At 37.2% G+C, this 18489-nt stretch overlaps 1 protein-coding gene across 1 annotated transcript in view; it reads right to left on the reverse strand.

Annotated features, from left to right (window-relative positions):
- Positions 1-220: 220 nt before the first annotated feature.
- Positions 221-18489, reverse strand: part of LOC140243133 (mitochondrial pyruvate carrier 1-like) — a 30174-nt gene continuing 11905 nt past the window's right edge. Inside the window, exons 2-5 of the mRNA XM_072322862.1 lie at positions 7387-7402; positions 5784-5864; positions 3239-3374; positions 221-2756 (exon numbers count right to left, since the gene is read on the reverse strand). Coding sequence (XP_072178963.1) covers positions 2735-2756; positions 3239-3374; positions 5784-5864; positions 7387-7402 — 255 coding nt within the window. The 3' untranslated portion in view covers positions 221-2734. The remainder of the gene's footprint in view (positions 2757-3238; positions 3375-5783; positions 5865-7386; positions 7403-18489) is intronic.

Raw genomic sequence — 18489 nt, forward strand, 5'->3', positions numbered from 1 at the left:
ATATCTCATCATCTCTTTCTTTGAAGACATATCTCTTAACCTCTTCTGTACTGAATTCTGAAATCCCCATAAACTTATTATACAGGCCACCAGATTCTCATAAGGAATGGGTTGAACAGCCTTCTGAATTCTTTTTCTCAGTCACTTTCTACCCTTTACTTCTATCTTCAGGACCAAGATAAATCATGACACATCAAGAAAATGAGTAGTGAAAGGTTCATAAAGTGTATTTCATTTATCTATCAAATTGTTGATTTACTCTCAACATTTTTCACAGCATGAGTCACACATGAATGGATGGAGAATATACCAAAGTGGTTAACAGAGGTGAAAGTTCTGTAAAGTGTTGTACACTTGTAATAAATCAAATAGTACAAAGCAGTGCACCGCGCAGTCATGATAAGGAGACTTTGATATTCTCTGATCAAGATATGAGATACGAATACCAGAACATAAGATCTTTGAAAACCCTTTTCAAAGTAATGCAAATATAGACATAATTGAATGAGTGTTTTACATTTCAATTTTATGCATCAGCCTCCCATAACAGCAAACTTGAAATATTAAGACTGGGTTACTTTATAAAGAATTCTCTCTAATGGACTCTCTTTTATTCAGGCATTCATATCTTAACCTGTTTAAGGTAGGGTGATTTCGCTATAACACGCATTTCCCATAGACACCTGCTCAAGTACACTTGGGGCTAGTCTTCAGTGGGTTGATTGTCAGGGAACCTATTACAGAATCAAAGAGACTTGTCAGCTCTGTAGCTGTAATAATTAGTTTAGCCAAGTATACAATCTGGGCAAAGTTAAACAGATATGTACCAAATACCAAAAACACATAAGATAATAATACCACTATTATGAAGATCTGCATGTATCATACATAATAATCATTTCTACTGCATAAGACTTGAACAATCTAATTCAATGTAAGATATGTACTGTACCAAACTTTCGCCCACACATATGATAAGAGTTGGGGGGTGAAAATGCAGTGGAACCTTGTTACAAGGAGGTCAGTGATTTTGGAGATTCCAACTCTCTCTTTATTTTCCCCCTTTATTTTTATACCCTGATAAAATGAGAACCCTGGTATAACAAGATAATTGTCATGGTTTTAGATCCTTATCATATAACAAGGTTCCCCTGCATAACCCCTTAGGAAGTTATAATTCATACAAGGCACTCCCTTTATAACAAACATGGTTATAACAAAATTCCGGTTACAATGAAATGAAAATCCAGGACGCAAAATTATCGGCCCTTTGCTTTTTTATTGTTTATTAGTTCAGTTACAATGAAATTTCGATTTAACGAAAGAAAACTGCCGTTCCCGAGGACTTCGTTATAACGGGAGTCACCTGCATCATAGTGGAATTGCCTTATGTAGATGGATCTTGATAGAAGTATGAATTACATATTATTTCTTGAGAGATAGTGCTGAACAATATGTTTCCATTATACCTAATAATAATTTGGTGACAGAGATATAAATTCTGTCAGTCGAGCACAAATATTTGAATTGCTTCTCTCTTAATGGCTAACTTACAGACATTTACTTTTTAATTGGCAAAAAGGAAAAGAAAAACCAAAACAAAACAAGCAAATCACAGGACTTATATGTTTAGAGCCAAGTCATCTTAAACCAAACAAGTTTTACAAACAAAACAAAGAATACAACGCAAACAATGATTTTTTTTTTTTAGTCTATCAGCCATAATAATGCAAAGTATATACCATGTTGAAAAAATGGTGCACACAGTTACATGAAATGGATGTTTGCTGAGCAAAACACTCCATTACACATTTGAATATGTATGCTTGCTTGATTAAAGTGCAGTCTAATTTACCAGATAAGACTTCTACCATCCCCATTCATGATTCATGGGAAATCAGTGTGATGGTTTCATCATTCTGGAAGCGTTGTTGACATTCTTCATCATAAAGAATCCTTTGATATTACAATCTTTTTTAAATGATGACAGCATCTAACATCAAGATATGATGTGAGTTGTATTTGCTCGACACGGCACATTCTTCATTTTACCGAATACATCAGGGAAAATACAAACCACCTTTACTACCAGTACAAAATACACCCTCTAATATCATCACATACAACTTGTATATCCAACACATATGCTGAAATTTACTTTCACATTTATAATGAGAAAGAACATGTAGGAGGTACGAGTTTCAAGTACAGTAGCACTTCAATTTTTATAAGCAGATATGATACTAAAGTCCAGTGAGTATAATGCAATTGCCTGCTTGCATAAGTTTCGTATACTTCATGACATGATACCATACATGTGCATCGTCACTTCCTTGACCTAGGCTGAAGATCCTCAGCAACTGCCCATTATTGCATTCATCAACGAATTACATGTCTCATTCTTTACCTTGTCAACCACAAAAATAATTCTAGACAGTTGCGATGGCCAATCTATCTTGGTCAGTGGTGAGAACTAAGAGCAATAGTCTCCTGAAGCACCGTAGATTATGATTCAAGTTAGATGAAATGTCAGCACTGACTCTTACATACCATGACACTCAATCCTCCATAATATTTCATTACACATACTCCATGCTATCCCATACAATAAATTGTCATAATACTCAAAATATATATATTTCCATGGACAGTCGCCATGTTCATGATTATATAGAAACCCTTATTTGTGCTTAAAATATCCCATTGACGCCAGAGCTCCAAAGAATTTCAATCTTCATTTGCTTTCCTTCTTGCTTCTGGAAAGGAGATAATAAAGACACATAAAAACACAATGAATTAATTTGATTAATTACAATTTCTTCATCTATTCATAACAATAAGTTAATAATTATCTTAAATTTGGAAATTGTTGCAGCAATTATCACTAAAACTTAACATCAACAGACATCTCTAACAACTCAAAACATTGCTGATATTACAGCATCAATTCTATATCAGCTTCTTACGAGATTAAAGATGTCTAGATATACATACTGGTATACAGTCTACCTTGCTTAAGTCGACCTTGCATGAGTCGAATAATCGTCCAAGTCGAAGGTCTATTCAAGTCCCCTTCTCTATTATTGATTTTAATCCCTCGTTAGTCAAAATTTCTCTAAGTCAAAGCTATTTCATCACTCCAAATAGAATCGACTTAGGCAAGGTTGACTGTATGTGTATCATCCTGTACGAGAAATGGAAAGAAATGGATTTATGGCAACTCTACTGTTATTAGTACCTGGAGTGAGTGACGTAGCGACCGAGCTGTGTAAGCTGGGCGCCCTCGTTGGTGAAGTGACAGGCGAATAGGAGCCAGTTTCTTGGTTGAACCATGTAGGCAAAACGCATGAAGAGAGCAGAGTACACACAGAGTGCTGAACAAAACACAGAGAAACAAAAAGTGATGAAGGATTAACAACACAAAGCAAAATCTCTTTCTTTTTCCTCTTGATTCTGAAGAAATTACACTTGAATAAATCTCAACTTTAGGTAAGAAAAATTATAGCAGACAGCATTGTTGGCAAACACAAAGACATCTAGAGACATACAAGAAGCATTTACCTCCAAATTGAAGAAGATAAGGTAAGGGCTATGAATCAAGCTTTTGAATTCATACTTCAGTCTCTCAGTCATTGTTAAAAGATTAACTGAGAAATATTTCAGCTGAGACTGATCTACAAATTCATTCCAATGGTTAGAAACACAAACAACACTTAAAGAGCAGTGTATTGCCAAATATTCTCTATAAACTATGTGCTCCCTTTGTCTGATCTCCATTTCAGAAACCTTCCCATACCACAATTTACCTGACGTGACTATGACATTCATGCATGTTTGCTCAAAAGACATGCATGATCCAGCATAAATGCTACCTAAAACATAGGCGCCGGAAGTGTGTGTGTGTGTGTGTGTGGGGGGGGGGGGGCAAAACGCATTTCTGCCCCCCCCCCCCAAAAAAAAGCCCCCCCAAAAAAAAAAAAAAAATAAATAAATAAATAAATAAAAATAAATAAAATAAAATGAATATATATATATATATATACATATAAATAAAATACAAATAGGGAAATTTATTAGCTAAGACTAGTAATTCTAACTCTCATAAATGTTTAGACATTCATTTTTCGTTGCGTGTCAGCATTCAACGGTAACCGTTGCAGCTCTTAGAGGCCTTTGGCTATGGGAAATCGTGTAAATATCAAAATGTTAGCTTTAAGCAATGGCGGATTTAGAGGCGGGCACAACTGGCCCATGCCAACCATCCTTTTGAAGCAAGTTTTTAAAAATAATTCATCTTTGTTTTGTAATTTTTATACGTGTGCCCCCCCCCCCCCTTGAGAAAAAAAAAATTCCATACGTCCCACTTCTACCGCTAGTTGTTACTAACGTGACACCTGACGTAGGTAGCGCTCCCAGAAAATAGTTTTAACCCCCGCCCGCACCGCCCCCCCCCCCCCCTTCTTAATTTCCAAAGCGAAAAAATATAGCTACAAACGGCAGTTTTGGGACTGTAGAATGTCAAACTTTTCAAGCTCGATCGCATTTAATCGTTATGCCATTCTCCTAACGTTGCTGCCAGTAATTGCCAGCAGTTGAGCCCAGTGCGCCTCCCCCTTAATTTCCAGAGCGAAAGATATAGCTACAAACGGCAGTTTGGGGACTGTAAAATGTCGAAATTTTCAAACTCGCTCGCTCCGCTCGCTCGCATTTTATTGTTATGCAATTCTCCTGATGTTGCTGACAGTAATTTGTCGTTTCACACCGTCGATATTCCATAATCCAAGTAAGGAAAACTTACAATGTTGCTCAATGACTGCGTTGTTGAATGTATCACATTCCATAATGTATTACAGCGCACGTACACACGCATAAGCATACACACCCTCAAAATTACTTTTCCACAAGGTCCCCCCCCCCCTCCCCAATGTGTCGACCCACGGTACGCCACTGTACAAATATATATATATATATGTGTGTGTGTGTGTGTGTGTGTATGTGTATATTGTGTAACATAATGTATGGTCTATCGTGAGCATCCTCCAATATTTGCCCCCCCCCCCCCTCAATCCAAAACTGCTTCCAGCGCGCCTGACCTAAAAGTCTTGATTCTTTCCATGCCAAGAATCAACCTGTGTACTTGTACATACACAAACTGCTTCTTGTACCAAGATGTGAAATCATACACAGTAATTCTGTTGCTTCCCTTTTGGACGTCATTGTAAGCACTCAGCGTCATTGGTTTCCTTTTTTATGTTTGATAAATCATTGAACAATGAATATCTAGCAAAGTTTGAGTCAGTCAAGTATGAACTTTGCAAAGCTCTGCTTGAGTAAAGTTAGTGTAATGTTACTTAGACTTCAATGTACCAGACACAGCAAGTTGTTGTTTTTTGGTTTTTGGCTTGTTTGTTTGTTTGCTTGCTTGCTATTTTGGACTTGCACGGAAGTCGGGGAGACAAAATTTGCTACACTGCGGGAAGACAAAGAAATGTATATTTTGGATGACTGAAATATTCCAGCTGAGCCAAGCATGGCATCAAACTCCTTGAGAATGAATAAAAGCCCAAGGCAGCCCCTGCCTAAATACTCAAAATCAAAGTTTTAACATCCCCTGAATAAACACTCTATTGCTCAGCCATCTATGACACAAACAAGTGAAGGAAGTATCATTAGAAGGCAAAACCTGTTAGAAATAATTCTTTATAGAAGAATGAAACAGTCTGCCTACAGAACCACACACAACTAGGGGGGGGGGGGGGGTGGGGGGTAGGCATTTAACTCACCGGCAGTCATTCGAGGACTAATGATCTCTGGATCTCTCTTCATGTCAGATAGAGCAGCCAGTGGAATGCCCCAGTTTGCCACTAAGATCATCAGAAATGAAAATTAATCATCAAAATCATGAAAATCCACTCAATCTTCACATTGAATTAAATAACAAACATGTTAAAAATGACCATCGTACATTCTATCAACATACTAATGAGAAAGCATGGGAATTTAGTGTTTCATTTCTTTCATAACAGTGATATTTGCTCAAGGCTCCACCTCTGTGGTTCTCACATGGCTTAATAATTTCATGATTCATAGTCATGATTTGTACTAGAATATTCTTGCTATGATTAGAAATGACAAATGACATTCTCTTTTCCAATTTAAAATTCCTGCCTTATTTTCTGATTTGTAACGGATTCAGATTTCAGATTCAGATCCTTTATTGTCATGCACTACGGCATTAAAATCTTTGCAACAGTCTCCATTAAAAATTTCACATGTAAAGGAAAATAAATATGTATACATAACTGAAGGACAAGTAACATAACACTAAACAAAGTACAGCAAGTACACATATTGTAATAATCAAAATATTGCACTTGGTCCCTGCACATGTACATGACTTGTCTTATTACACGCAAAAAGCATGCATGGCTCGTGACCCTACCCACCCAACACTCAAAAACAATACACGCAAACCCACACCCACCCACCCACACACACACACACACACACAAGCACCCACAAACGCACACACACACAGACACACCCGCACCTACCCACGCCTCATACACGCCCACATCACAAGTGTACAGCTGAACCAAAGGGCTACTATAGTAGCTCCGCGGCTGTACATACCCCTACACATATCTACACCCACAGCGTCAGTGTGCGGCTGCATACCCAAAACACTGACACATATCCACCCACTGCAAAAGTATACCACATACACATACCCAAACAGACGACATAGCCACACACTTACACACCCTATCAAAGTTCCTGTTTCCATGTCCCGATACATGTGCACACATGTCTGCATCAATTGAAAGAAAATGCACAGTACACGTACATGTGCAGGGATGTTATTCAAACAATACATGTCTATACTTTGATAAATGAAATAAAGAAAATACACGTACAGTTTACATAACATGTACAGTATGTTAAAATCCATAACTATTGCCAAAATTGGGATATAAAGTACATTAAACATAAATGGAACACCTCAAATTAGGAAATGGGTTAGACTAATGGCACTTCAGAGCAAGTATTTTCTGCCAAAATAAATTAAGGTAGATGTTCTCAATCACATCTGATTCCCTCATTATCTTTTACAAACATTCACTTACCAAATGGCAGAACGAAAATCACTGGCCAAAGATTTTTTTTTTTTTTTTAAATCAAAGTCAAAACATGAAAAACTGGTAAATGCTTGATATGATAGACATACACATGTAAAGTGTACATCAATTGACATGGCTGAAAAGAATTCATTTTGCAGTGTGTGTAGGGAATCATATTCACATAGGATGCAAACAGAAGCTACAAACGTATGTCCATTCAATAAATGGATTTTTTTTTAAGTAAATGGAATTCTCAAGCACTTACCTGGGCCCCAGAAATGCTGTATACATGAGAGAAAACAGAAAGAGGCATTACAAACTTGTAAACTGATGTGTGTGGTTGTTGTTGTTTTGTTTTGTTTTTATTCTCGGCATGTAACTGTTTATCATTCTGTAAAAACAAAGTTGCAATGAATGCTGATGTGATAATTTCATATTCAATTCACACTGTAAAAAGACTATACTTTTACTTTTCTCTACAGCATTGTTCATTACGTACATCCAAGGTAACAAAAATCAATAAAACTTAACATAGAATTAGAATTAGAATGTTTTCCCAAAGCATGACTAAGTGGCTTTCTCATAATAATGTGGCACACAGGGAGTTTTCACCGTGGCGCATTATAAAGAGTTAAAAACAGCAACAATGATGCCAAGTCCTTTTGATTCTTTAAGAGGAGGCTCTCTGATAATATATCAACATGCAAATGATGCACAGGACAGAGTGGGTAGGTGAGAATTGGATGTGCGAGTTTAACTCTGGAACTGTTTTAGACTGTTCCAAAGTGAAACGAGAGCATCCAATTCTCACTGACCCACGAAATTGGCCTGTGCATCATTTGTGTCATAAAATGGGCCTGCAAATTTATGAAATACAACCATTTTCCCCATCATGCATCCAGTGCACCTACAACATTATTGAGCCATGCATTCGGATTTTACCGGATGCATGGCTCAATGTGGATCAGTAAAAATCAATGCATGACAACTGACCAATGAGATTGCAAAGATTCTAAAGTCCATTTTATAACATACAAACATATCCTGCCAAGAGAATATAAAATACTCTGTGACTCCAAACAATCTGCTGAGGATTAAACCATAGACTTCTGCCATTGATCTGGGTACAAGTGTACTTCATACACTGCTTCCATTTAAAATGTTTGCAAATTAATACTTAAAGAGGGGAATAAAAAGCAACATATTGGTTAATATTTCCAAAAATGTGTGTATTGAGGTTTTTAGATTTAAATCCTCATTGAGCTGAAGACTGTACAATATTTTGCAGACTTTGGTCTCCTAAAAGTTCCCATCACTCCCAGCCTTCTCTCATTTTACCTTCAACTTTTTGTCAGTTTGGTAATATTGAAATGATTAGAGGGGGAAAGCCCCCACCCCTCCATCAAACTGTACAAATATGTAAAAGAGCTCTGCCCCTGACCTAAGCAGCAAACATCCAGTGTGTTTGCAATGCACTCATTATACACTTCAAGTTTGACTTTTACGAAAATATTCATCCATGTGAACACAGCACTGTCTGAAGCTGAAAGATGTAAATGAAATATGTCATATTGTGCATTGCATAGGAAATGTGGCTGACAGGCTATAATTTTCTGATATTATCAGTTAGATTGTACAAGTTTCAATCAATATCTTGTGGTAATCCTGGTTTTACTTGAGTTTTTATGAAGTAAATGCTCAGCAAGCATTCTTACAAGCGTAATTAACCCATTTAAAGGACAAGTCCCAAATATACTTGGACAGATGTATATGGGAAATGCGTGTTATAGCAAAATCAGCCAGTCCTCAGCGGGTTGGTGTTTTATGACTTAAGATAGGCCTACTGTCTGGAATTTGTCATGATAAGTATTCTATTAAGTGAACAGATTTTTTTTACTTTCAAACAAAATGAGCCTTGGCTCATTCCCAACCTCCAACTCAGGAAGGCCTTTGCCTTCAGAGATTCAAGCTGTGTGACTACCAACACAAGGAAGGCCTTTGCCTTCAGAGATTCAAGCTGTGTGACTACCAACACAAGGAAGGCCTTTGCCTTCAGAGATTCAAGCTGTGTGACTACCAACACAAGGAAGGCCTGGTACTCTCTTTGCTCCTCACCTCAGTAAAATGCCAGTCATTTACTTCCTCATTCCACAGTTCTTCTTCGGTCACAAGCCCCTTTATTATTGATTTAACAAGACTCACTCCTGCATAGTCTTGGCTCCAGACCATTCTAACCACCACAGACACTCTCTGAGTGCTTCCGTCCCATTCATTTATTGTAGTAAAAACTAGAAATGTCGCTAAGGCGACTGGTATGCCTCCACCATAATGCATGATTCTCCTAATAGGTCTATAGTACATGTAGACAATGTGTGATTACATTTTCACAAAATTGGCAAAATATTAAAATGACAAGTTTGTCACAAATGTGTTGAATGTTCACCTTCTTTGGCCTAGGTTTAATTGGATGAATAGGAGAGCATGTATTTGGGGATTTAAGGACTTTAACTTGACTTTGACCCATTCATAAGTTTATGCATTGAGTAATTTTCAAGGTATGGAGAAAAGGTGCAATTTCTGTATTGAAAAGTTCATTGTTACCATTTTCATCTGGCCTTTGACCCTTAAATCATAGGATAATCACTGTCAGGCACAACATGCATAAATATGTAATAAGTTTCAAGATAACTTGAGCCACTTCTGAGATATGGAGGAAAAGGTTAGTTCAGCACTTTCCCTTGATCTTTGACCTTTTGACCTTTGAGGCAAACAAAAAAAAAAAGAAAAAAGAACGCTTCCAGAGAATCTCTATTAGGTTATACATGCATACACCAAGTGTAAAAAAAAAATAATAATCCTGCAGGCATTGCATAAATATGAGGGAAATAGTAAAATTTTGAAGTGTTGCCCTTGACCTTTGACCCCTGACCTTTGACCCATGAACCCTAAATTCTCTAGATACTCACTGCCAGTCAGTACATGTTATATATACTCTGTTCCATAAAGATACCTTGAACAATTTCCAAGATACGGAGAAAAAAGTGAAGTTTAAATATTTTTACTTGACCTTTTGACCTTTGACCTTTGACCTCATGACCCCAAACTTTCACCAGAGAATCTTAATTGAGTAATACATGTATACACTAAGTTTCAAGAAAATATCTTCAGGCATTGCATAGATATGGTGGAAATAGTATTTGACCTTGACCTTTTGACCTTTGACCTTGAGCATGTGCACCCAAAAGTTGATAGGCACAACTTCACCCCCTAATACACATACATGCCAAGTTTCATTAGGATACCTCAAAAGGTTTTTTAGTTACGCTGTCCACAATATTCATTACGGACGGAAGGACGGACGGACGGACAGATAACCCGAAAACATAATGCCTCCGGCACCACTTCGTGGCGGAGGTATAAAAAAACATTTGTCACAATTCAATAGCTGCGATTTTTGTGGCAAGTCAGGGATTTCTACTGACAGAATGCTTTGGAGACAATGCAATGAGTATGTCATCTTCAAACTTACTTTGTACATGTGTAGATCTTTCCTGGGGTGAATTATTGTCAGTCTTATAACTTACAATGACTTATTTGCATGCTAGGTAAGAACTTGCTCTTTGTGATAAATTGAAAAATAAGAAGACAGCTGTAGCAGACACTTAAAAAACAGTATCCTCCTGTTATGAAAGCAATATCTTTTGATCTTTCTATAATACTAAGTAATCAAAAATGAGAAGCATACAGTCAGATTATGGTATGTCCAAGGGTATTCAAATGTTGCCTTTAACCTCAAAATCATGTCCAATGCTACTAACAAATCAGAAAATCATACAAAAATAAATTGGTATTAAAAACAAGCCTGTCTAAACACCAGACAGTGTGTAAGGGATACCCCTCAGCAAGCACAAATTTAGCAAAAATTCTGTTTACTTTGCTTTATTTCAACTAACCACTATACTGTTTTTGCAGTCCACTTCAGCGAATAAAAAGCACACATTTTTCTTAAAAATGAAGTGCTAAAAATCGATGGCACAGTGTTCATTTCTACATGATCTCAGAAAGACTAGCACCAAGTCGTTATGTACATCAGGCCTGCATATATTTCAAGTTTAATATCAGGGAGTTGCAGAGAACAATCAGGGTGATACTTGTGTGTCCCATCTTAACAGAAGGAAATACTTACGGAATCACAGTGTCTTAAATTCTCTTCTTAGGATATGGAATACTGTATATATGCAAAATATTTCGCTAGGTTTTTATTTTCACGAATTTCGCGAGTCAGGTGCTATTTGCAAAATTTAAGACACACGAAAATATTGACTCTGATTGCCGATGTGAATGTGACGTAGCGTGTACTCTTCTCCATTTACACTGTAGTACAGGACTCAACGATCGCGAATTTAACCACTCGCGAAATCATCGGGAATTCCCAATTCGTGAAAATTTAGACTCGCGAAATATATGGCGTATACAGTATATTTCAGGGAGCCTCCAGAAAAATATGAAAGGCTTGGCAGCATGTGATTATATTGATAGTTGGAGTTTATGTCATACATCACTTGCTTCCCCTTACTATGTCAAGGTGCACAGCTAAAAGAAAAAAATGGCAGTAGGGGAGAGTTACGATTGGTCTCCATGGCCAACTCAGAGACAGCAGTGAGGGCAATATTTACTCTTCACAGCTACCACAGCAACTGACTGGTTGCTGCTCAGCTGTTGCCGTGGTAAAGACTGCTCTAATCATAAAAAGATCTTCTTTGATGTTCATTTCTTGACTTTCAAAACATTACAATGTGGCACCAATGCAAAATCAAGGAGGAAATTCATGCTAAAAGTTGTTTGACTAGATTTCAGGATTCAAAAGAAATGCAGGGGCACAGTAACACAATGGTTGCATAAATGGACCTTGGTGACATCAGCTGATCCAGTCACAGTGACATGGGACCAGGAAATGAAAGGAGAGCTTTGTAAGCCTGACAGTCTTGTCAAGTCTGACTGAAAGGCTTCTGGATTACGTGGTTACTCATTGTATTCTTACAAGGAAGTGCAGAACTTGATTTGGGCCTCAAGGAGGGTGCTCCTCAGGGACTGTTCACACTGCTTCCAGACAAAGGGATGGCTGCCAGGTTGGGAGGGGGGGGGGGGGGCAGTGTTAAAGACCTACTTAAGACTTCTTTTGTCCAGTGACAAACTTTGCCAGAACAATCACTGCAAGTCGTACAAGTTGGGATGAAGTATTGAGGTCAGGTTGGTTCTGCCTTTACAATAGGTAAGTTGGCATTAATGACATATAATCTGAAAGAGGGGGGTTACATCATCAAGGAATGCTACATGTAGTACAGTCTGGATTTACTCTAAAACATTCCAATGGTCACTGTCAGAATATCATGGTCATTCATGAACTCAACTCAAGACTTACTGATGAGGAATTTATACAACACAGTCAACATATTTTTTTATGTCAGTTATATTTAGATTTTACATACTTCATGACATCAGATTACATTAAAAAAAAAAAAAAAAAAAACTACACTTACATCCTGCCATGTAATTAAAGGGATTGTACAGTATTGGTGGAGATGAGAATTGGGCTTTTAACTTTTTGCGAGATACAAAGGAAACACTCATTATATAGTACAGAACATACCATTCTAAGAGGAATTCACAGTTTATTTGATGAAAATCAGGTTTGGAATGACTGAAACATCCAAAAACGGAGTAAAACAAAGCGATCGGAGTAAAACAAAGTGTGGGTCCCACACTTTATTAGAATCGTTCTTTTTTGCATATCTCAGCCATTTCAAAACCAATTTTCATCAAATGAACGTTGAATTCCTCATAGAATTACATGCTCTTTCATATTTCATAAGAGGTTTCTCATTATGTCGCCAAAAAATGTTAGAAACCTGAAATTAGGTCTCAACCAAAACTATATGATCCCTTTAAGTACAGAATTTGAAACATAGGAATGTTGTGTATTCAAGCAACACAAATGAAAATACACTGCTTTGTATCACACATCTGTCAGTGTCATATCTAACCATGAACACAAAGTGTAACTTTCTGTCTCAAATGACACAGATCATAAGGTGTTCTATGATGCTATACTGGTATTGACACGTAGAATCTGCAAACTCTCCTCAGGATCTTTTCAAACCACTTGGCGAACTGTTTGTGATCTTATCACTTACTAATAAAGGGAAGAAATCAATGCAAAATCTAGAGTAGAAAGACCAAAATGGAGTTTTGTTCCATAAACTTCATCGAATATCAACAACCCTACGAAGGCAAGCATGACAAATGTGGTAAAATGTGATTCTACAGCTGAACGCAGAATGAGTGATATATGAGGAAATGTTACAAGTACATGTAGTCCTCCAAAAGATGAACGCCATTTAACCTGAATAACTATTGGTGTCACATCACATAAAACTTTCATTACAAGTTTTGCTACTAAAAGCATATGTATTACATGCATGATGGGCCAGTCATGCATAGGACTTGAACAAACATACAGCCGCTATGTTTGAGCTTCACCAGCCATGCATGGCATTAGGACTAGAGATGTTTCATATCAACATGGTACGTGGTGACCGCAATCTATAACTTGTGTAACATCACGTTCAGAAAAAAAAAAAGGAAAGATCCTATTCAGAAAAAGATGCCACACATGGATAATGAAATGCTGAATAGTAAAGCCTAAATTGTTTGTATGTTCATGCAAGCCTTGTAGTTGGAACACGCCCTGTGCACAGCGCATGTGGCTAGTCTACACACTAACACAGGATGGCAATCGATGGATTCAACTTCTTGGACAAAGTTCTGCTGATGCATAGTAACAATAATGCACATAGTATGTGTAATTGTACAATACTTTATATAAATCACACACACAAATGCTGTCACGATAATCTGAAGGATGCGCACATGATTAGTGTGACTTCATCCACCCACATCAACTGGCACAACAGCCTTGTTTTGTTCTTTTAAAGGGTGTGTACAGTTCTGGTCGAGGTGAGGATTTAGCTTCTAACGTTTTGCAAGATATTCAGAAACCACTCTTATGAGATGTCAAAGAGTATGCAATTCTAAGGGGTATCAAAAGTTTATTTGATGAAAATAGGTTTTGAAGTGGCCGAGATATCCAAAAACAAGGTGAAACAAAGAGATCCTAATTAAGTTGTGGCCTGTAGTCTTTTATTTAATATTATCATCTCTTTTTTGGATATCTCAGCCATTTGAAAACCAATTTTCATCAAATAAATGTTGAATCCTTCTTTAAATTACATGCTCTTTCATATTTCATAAGATGTTTCTCATTATCTCATTTAGGAATGTAAAAAACATGAATTTCCACCTCAACCAGTACTGTACAGCCCCTCTAAGTATCATGCTGCAAGTTCCAAGGGCAACTTTCACATCATGGCTGAAGCAGATTCCCCCTGAATGTTTCACTGAAAGTTCCTGTTTAGGTTTCCCTACAGGTGGTTTTTAGAGGGGTTGTTTTACGATAACAAATACATATTAATCTTTCCAAATAGTGTTGTTTATCATGTGCAAATTTGAGAACACGTGCATGCACACACGTACTTCACTTCGTAAGTACATGATAATTGTATTCTTTTAACAACTAGAGACAGATATACGTGATGTTAGAAACATTGCACAAAACTGTTTGCTTTTATGACTTTAAAAAAGACATGTAATGAAACTGATGTTTTCAAGGAAATCAGTATAAGCACAACGTATTAAAGGTTGGTTGATGTTAGACTGTCACAAATATCACCTCGAATAACTCATTACAACTTCTCAATCAAATTAATCACAACCAAACTATGGCTTAATGGTCTCCAATCTACATTTGTAAGCACATTTAACCCATTACTATACTCCTTTCCACTTGTGAGCATAAATATTGATACCTCTCAATTTACACTTTCAATTTTGGTTTTCGTATCCTGTTTGCCTGCTCAGTAATGACTGTGACTGAGTATAAAATCCAACCAACTCTCATAACATTTCAAACATAATGACATGGCAATCACCATGAAAGCTATAAAAGTGCATAAATTTGTTGATATTTTCATTTTCATTCTAGAAGTTATGAAAACTAACTATCGACATAGCACATGTTTTAAAGATAATAAAGTTTTGGTATTACGTCAAAAGTTTCCCTAAATTTCCTTGTCTTAGTTTGTGTTTCAGGTTAAAGTACCTTTCATATAACTAACACTGTGAGACTTACACGCCCCAAAGTGCTCTCATGTCTTTAAATAGTAATCATGCAATAATGGTTTCGTACCAGAGCCGCCGCCGTACGGCGGCGAGGTAGCACACGTATTGTACGAAACATTTATTGCATGATAACTGCGACCAGCAGCGTGCAGCCCCATACGCATACTGAGTAGCTAACTGCGACCAGCAGCCCCATACGCATAGCTAAATGGGGCTTCGCATTGTAGCTCACAGGATCATGACAGATTTAGTATCGCGGGTAAATATCAACTTAAAATCCAAAAAAATTCTTCAATTTGAAGACTTACCAATTAAGTTGAAGTCTTGAAAACAGGCTTCGAGCAACGTTTGGTTCTGCTAATACTCCCTTTCTGTTCGAATTGATGACTGAATGTGACTCGGTCGAGAGGACCTTGGGAGAGCTACACTGAATTGACGGCCAGCGCATGCGCACACAAACATCTTATCCGTTCGTGGATTTGAAATTTGTTCGCATGTGATGTGTGCGTATGCGCTGGCCGTAGTAATCAGTGTATGTAGCTCTCCCAAGGTCCTCTTGACAGAGTCACATTCAGTCATCAATTCGAACAGAAAGGGACTATTGGCAGAACCAAATGTTGCCCGAAGCCTGTTTTCAAGACTTCAACTTACTTTGTAAGTCTTCAAATTGAAGAATTTTTTGGATTTTAAGTTGATGTTAACCCGCGATACTAAATCTGTCATGATCCTGAATGCTACAATGCGAAGCCCCATTACGCTATGCGTATGGGGCTGCTGGTCGCTATGCGTATGGGGCTGCTGGTCCCAGTTAATTGCATGATTACTAAGAAATGAGAGCACTTTGGGGCGAGTAAGTCTCACAGTGTTAGTTATTTGAAAGATACTTTAACCTGAAACACAGAAATTCATGGAAACTTTTGAGGTACCAAAACTTTTTATTATCTTTAACTCACGTACCTTGTATGCAGGTCATGATGGTCAGGGGTGGATCCAGGAATTTTGTAAAGGGGAGGGGGCCTTTAATTAAGGGGGGCACACGTGGCCCCCTCCATTTTTTCTTTTTATTTCTTTTGTTTTAACAATTTAAGGGGGGCGCGCCTGGTGCGCCATCCCCCAATGTGAAAATGTGAAATTTCAAAATGTTATGTACATGTATCTTCCTTATTCCTTATCCGTTTTTTGTCATTTTTGTATCGTTCTGTAGGGAATATTTTTCTCTTTCTTTTTAAGTTTATTTAGTTTTTGGGGGGGATTTCCTCTTTAAGGGTGAAATTCTTACATGTCTTTCTTCTTTTCTTTTTTTTCGTCGCACGTGAATCCAAATCCTAACTTTTCCTTTAGTGATCCATAATACTAAAATGTTTATATTCATTTTATCTAACCAAAACTTGAAATGTTTGCTGCCACACAATGCATGTGGCATACTCTTTTTCATATGAAACACTTTAAAAAGCATGTATCATTTTGTTAAGAGAATGCTTCAGATTTTAATTCTTTTCTCTTTTTTTTTTTTTTTGGTCAGATAATGAGAAACTACCTATGAAATATGAAAGTCAGTTTTGATATAATGGAACATCTGAGCATTACATGTCTGAAAAGTCAGAACAATGAGGGCGCTAACACCAAAAACAATGAGAGCGCTAACACCAAAAACAATGACAAGCTACTTGTAGATTTCCCATGGTACACCTACATGTACACAGAAAATTGTAATGAAATCAAGTGGACAGTACAGTGCAGACAAGGAATGTTACTCTCTCTGTAGCCTGTCAAAGTTACAACACATGGGGGCAGTATACCCAAAAACTACATTTGACCTACAGTGTAAAGTGGCCACACACCTCTACAAACAGTTTGAATGAAATGCGGTCAGTAAATACATAATTACTGTGACACACATACATGTTTTTTTTTTTAGTATTATTGCAATTGTTCATTTGCTAAGAGTGACCTCTGACACTGTCTATGATGGATCAATGAGGGCAGCATACCCAAATCAATCTTTAGAGACGTGTCTTTTCCCACCCTTGGAATATGCCCCTGTACCTATTAAAATAAATGGCTGGTGTGGCAAACATGTGTGTGGACCTTCAAATTTCACTCTACAATGTAGATTTCACATTTTTTGCCTATGAATGACAGAACATGGAGGGAACTGCCAAAAAAAAAAAAATATAAGAGAAACAATAGGCTTATAGTTTTTTGGATGATTTAAACCTGCCATTAAATTTGACTGGGATCTGGTAGAAAGCACAGCATGCAAGGTATCACACATACAAAACTGTATAATCTGTTAAAAAAAAAAAAAAAAAAAAAAGCTTGGACCAGCCTGATCACAATCACATCTTTCTTTGTTTTTCTTGTTTTTTACCCAAAGACACTATAAATCTGGAGAAAAAAAAAATGGAGAGAAAATAAATCATACAAGGCTGTTAAAGGTAGGGGATACCTTTTACAGACCTCCCAAAATGCAGCAAAACATTAAATATGAACCTCACAGGACTTGTTTAGGCCACTGCTGAGAAATTTGGAAGTCAAAAGTTATCTACAATTTGAATAATGCACAAAACTCAACTACTAAGTAGTTGTGTGTGTCAGCCACACTTAAGCCTTTTTGTTGCAGTCTTCTGTATTTTTTTTTTATCTATAAACACAAATCTAAAAGTATAAGAGCTGATATATAGAGTGTGTGGCAAGAATGTATATAGAAATGTTTGTAAGTTTTGATGAACTTTATTCACAAAATATACATGATGGACACACATGCAGTGCATGGGTCTGCAAAGGTAGCCTAGTAATGTACTGGAATTTACGGTGAGCCCCGAAAAGAATTCAATTCAAAATCTAACGGTCAATAAAAATGTACAGTGAAACCCCGTTATAACGAGGTCCGTGGGACCGGCGATATTACCTCGTTATAACCGGTACCTCGTTATAACCGTACGCATCAAAAACAAAGAAAAACATAAGCACGACGTCATAATATACCCAACAATGAAAGTTAAGAACATCCTTTGCGTTGTTATTACACAATTATGGATCATTATTATCGAGAGAACAAAGGGAAATTATTTGCGAATTAGGCGAAAATGTCGGGGTTGAAATAGGTTAATTCTTTATTTTTCTTCCG

The sequence above is a fragment of the Diadema setosum genome, chromosome 19 (genome assembly GCF_964275005.1).
Source record: "Diadema setosum chromosome 19, eeDiaSeto1, whole genome shotgun sequence".
NCBI classification, from domain to species: Eukaryota; Metazoa; Echinodermata; class Echinoidea; order Diadematoida; family Diadematidae; genus Diadema; species Diadema setosum.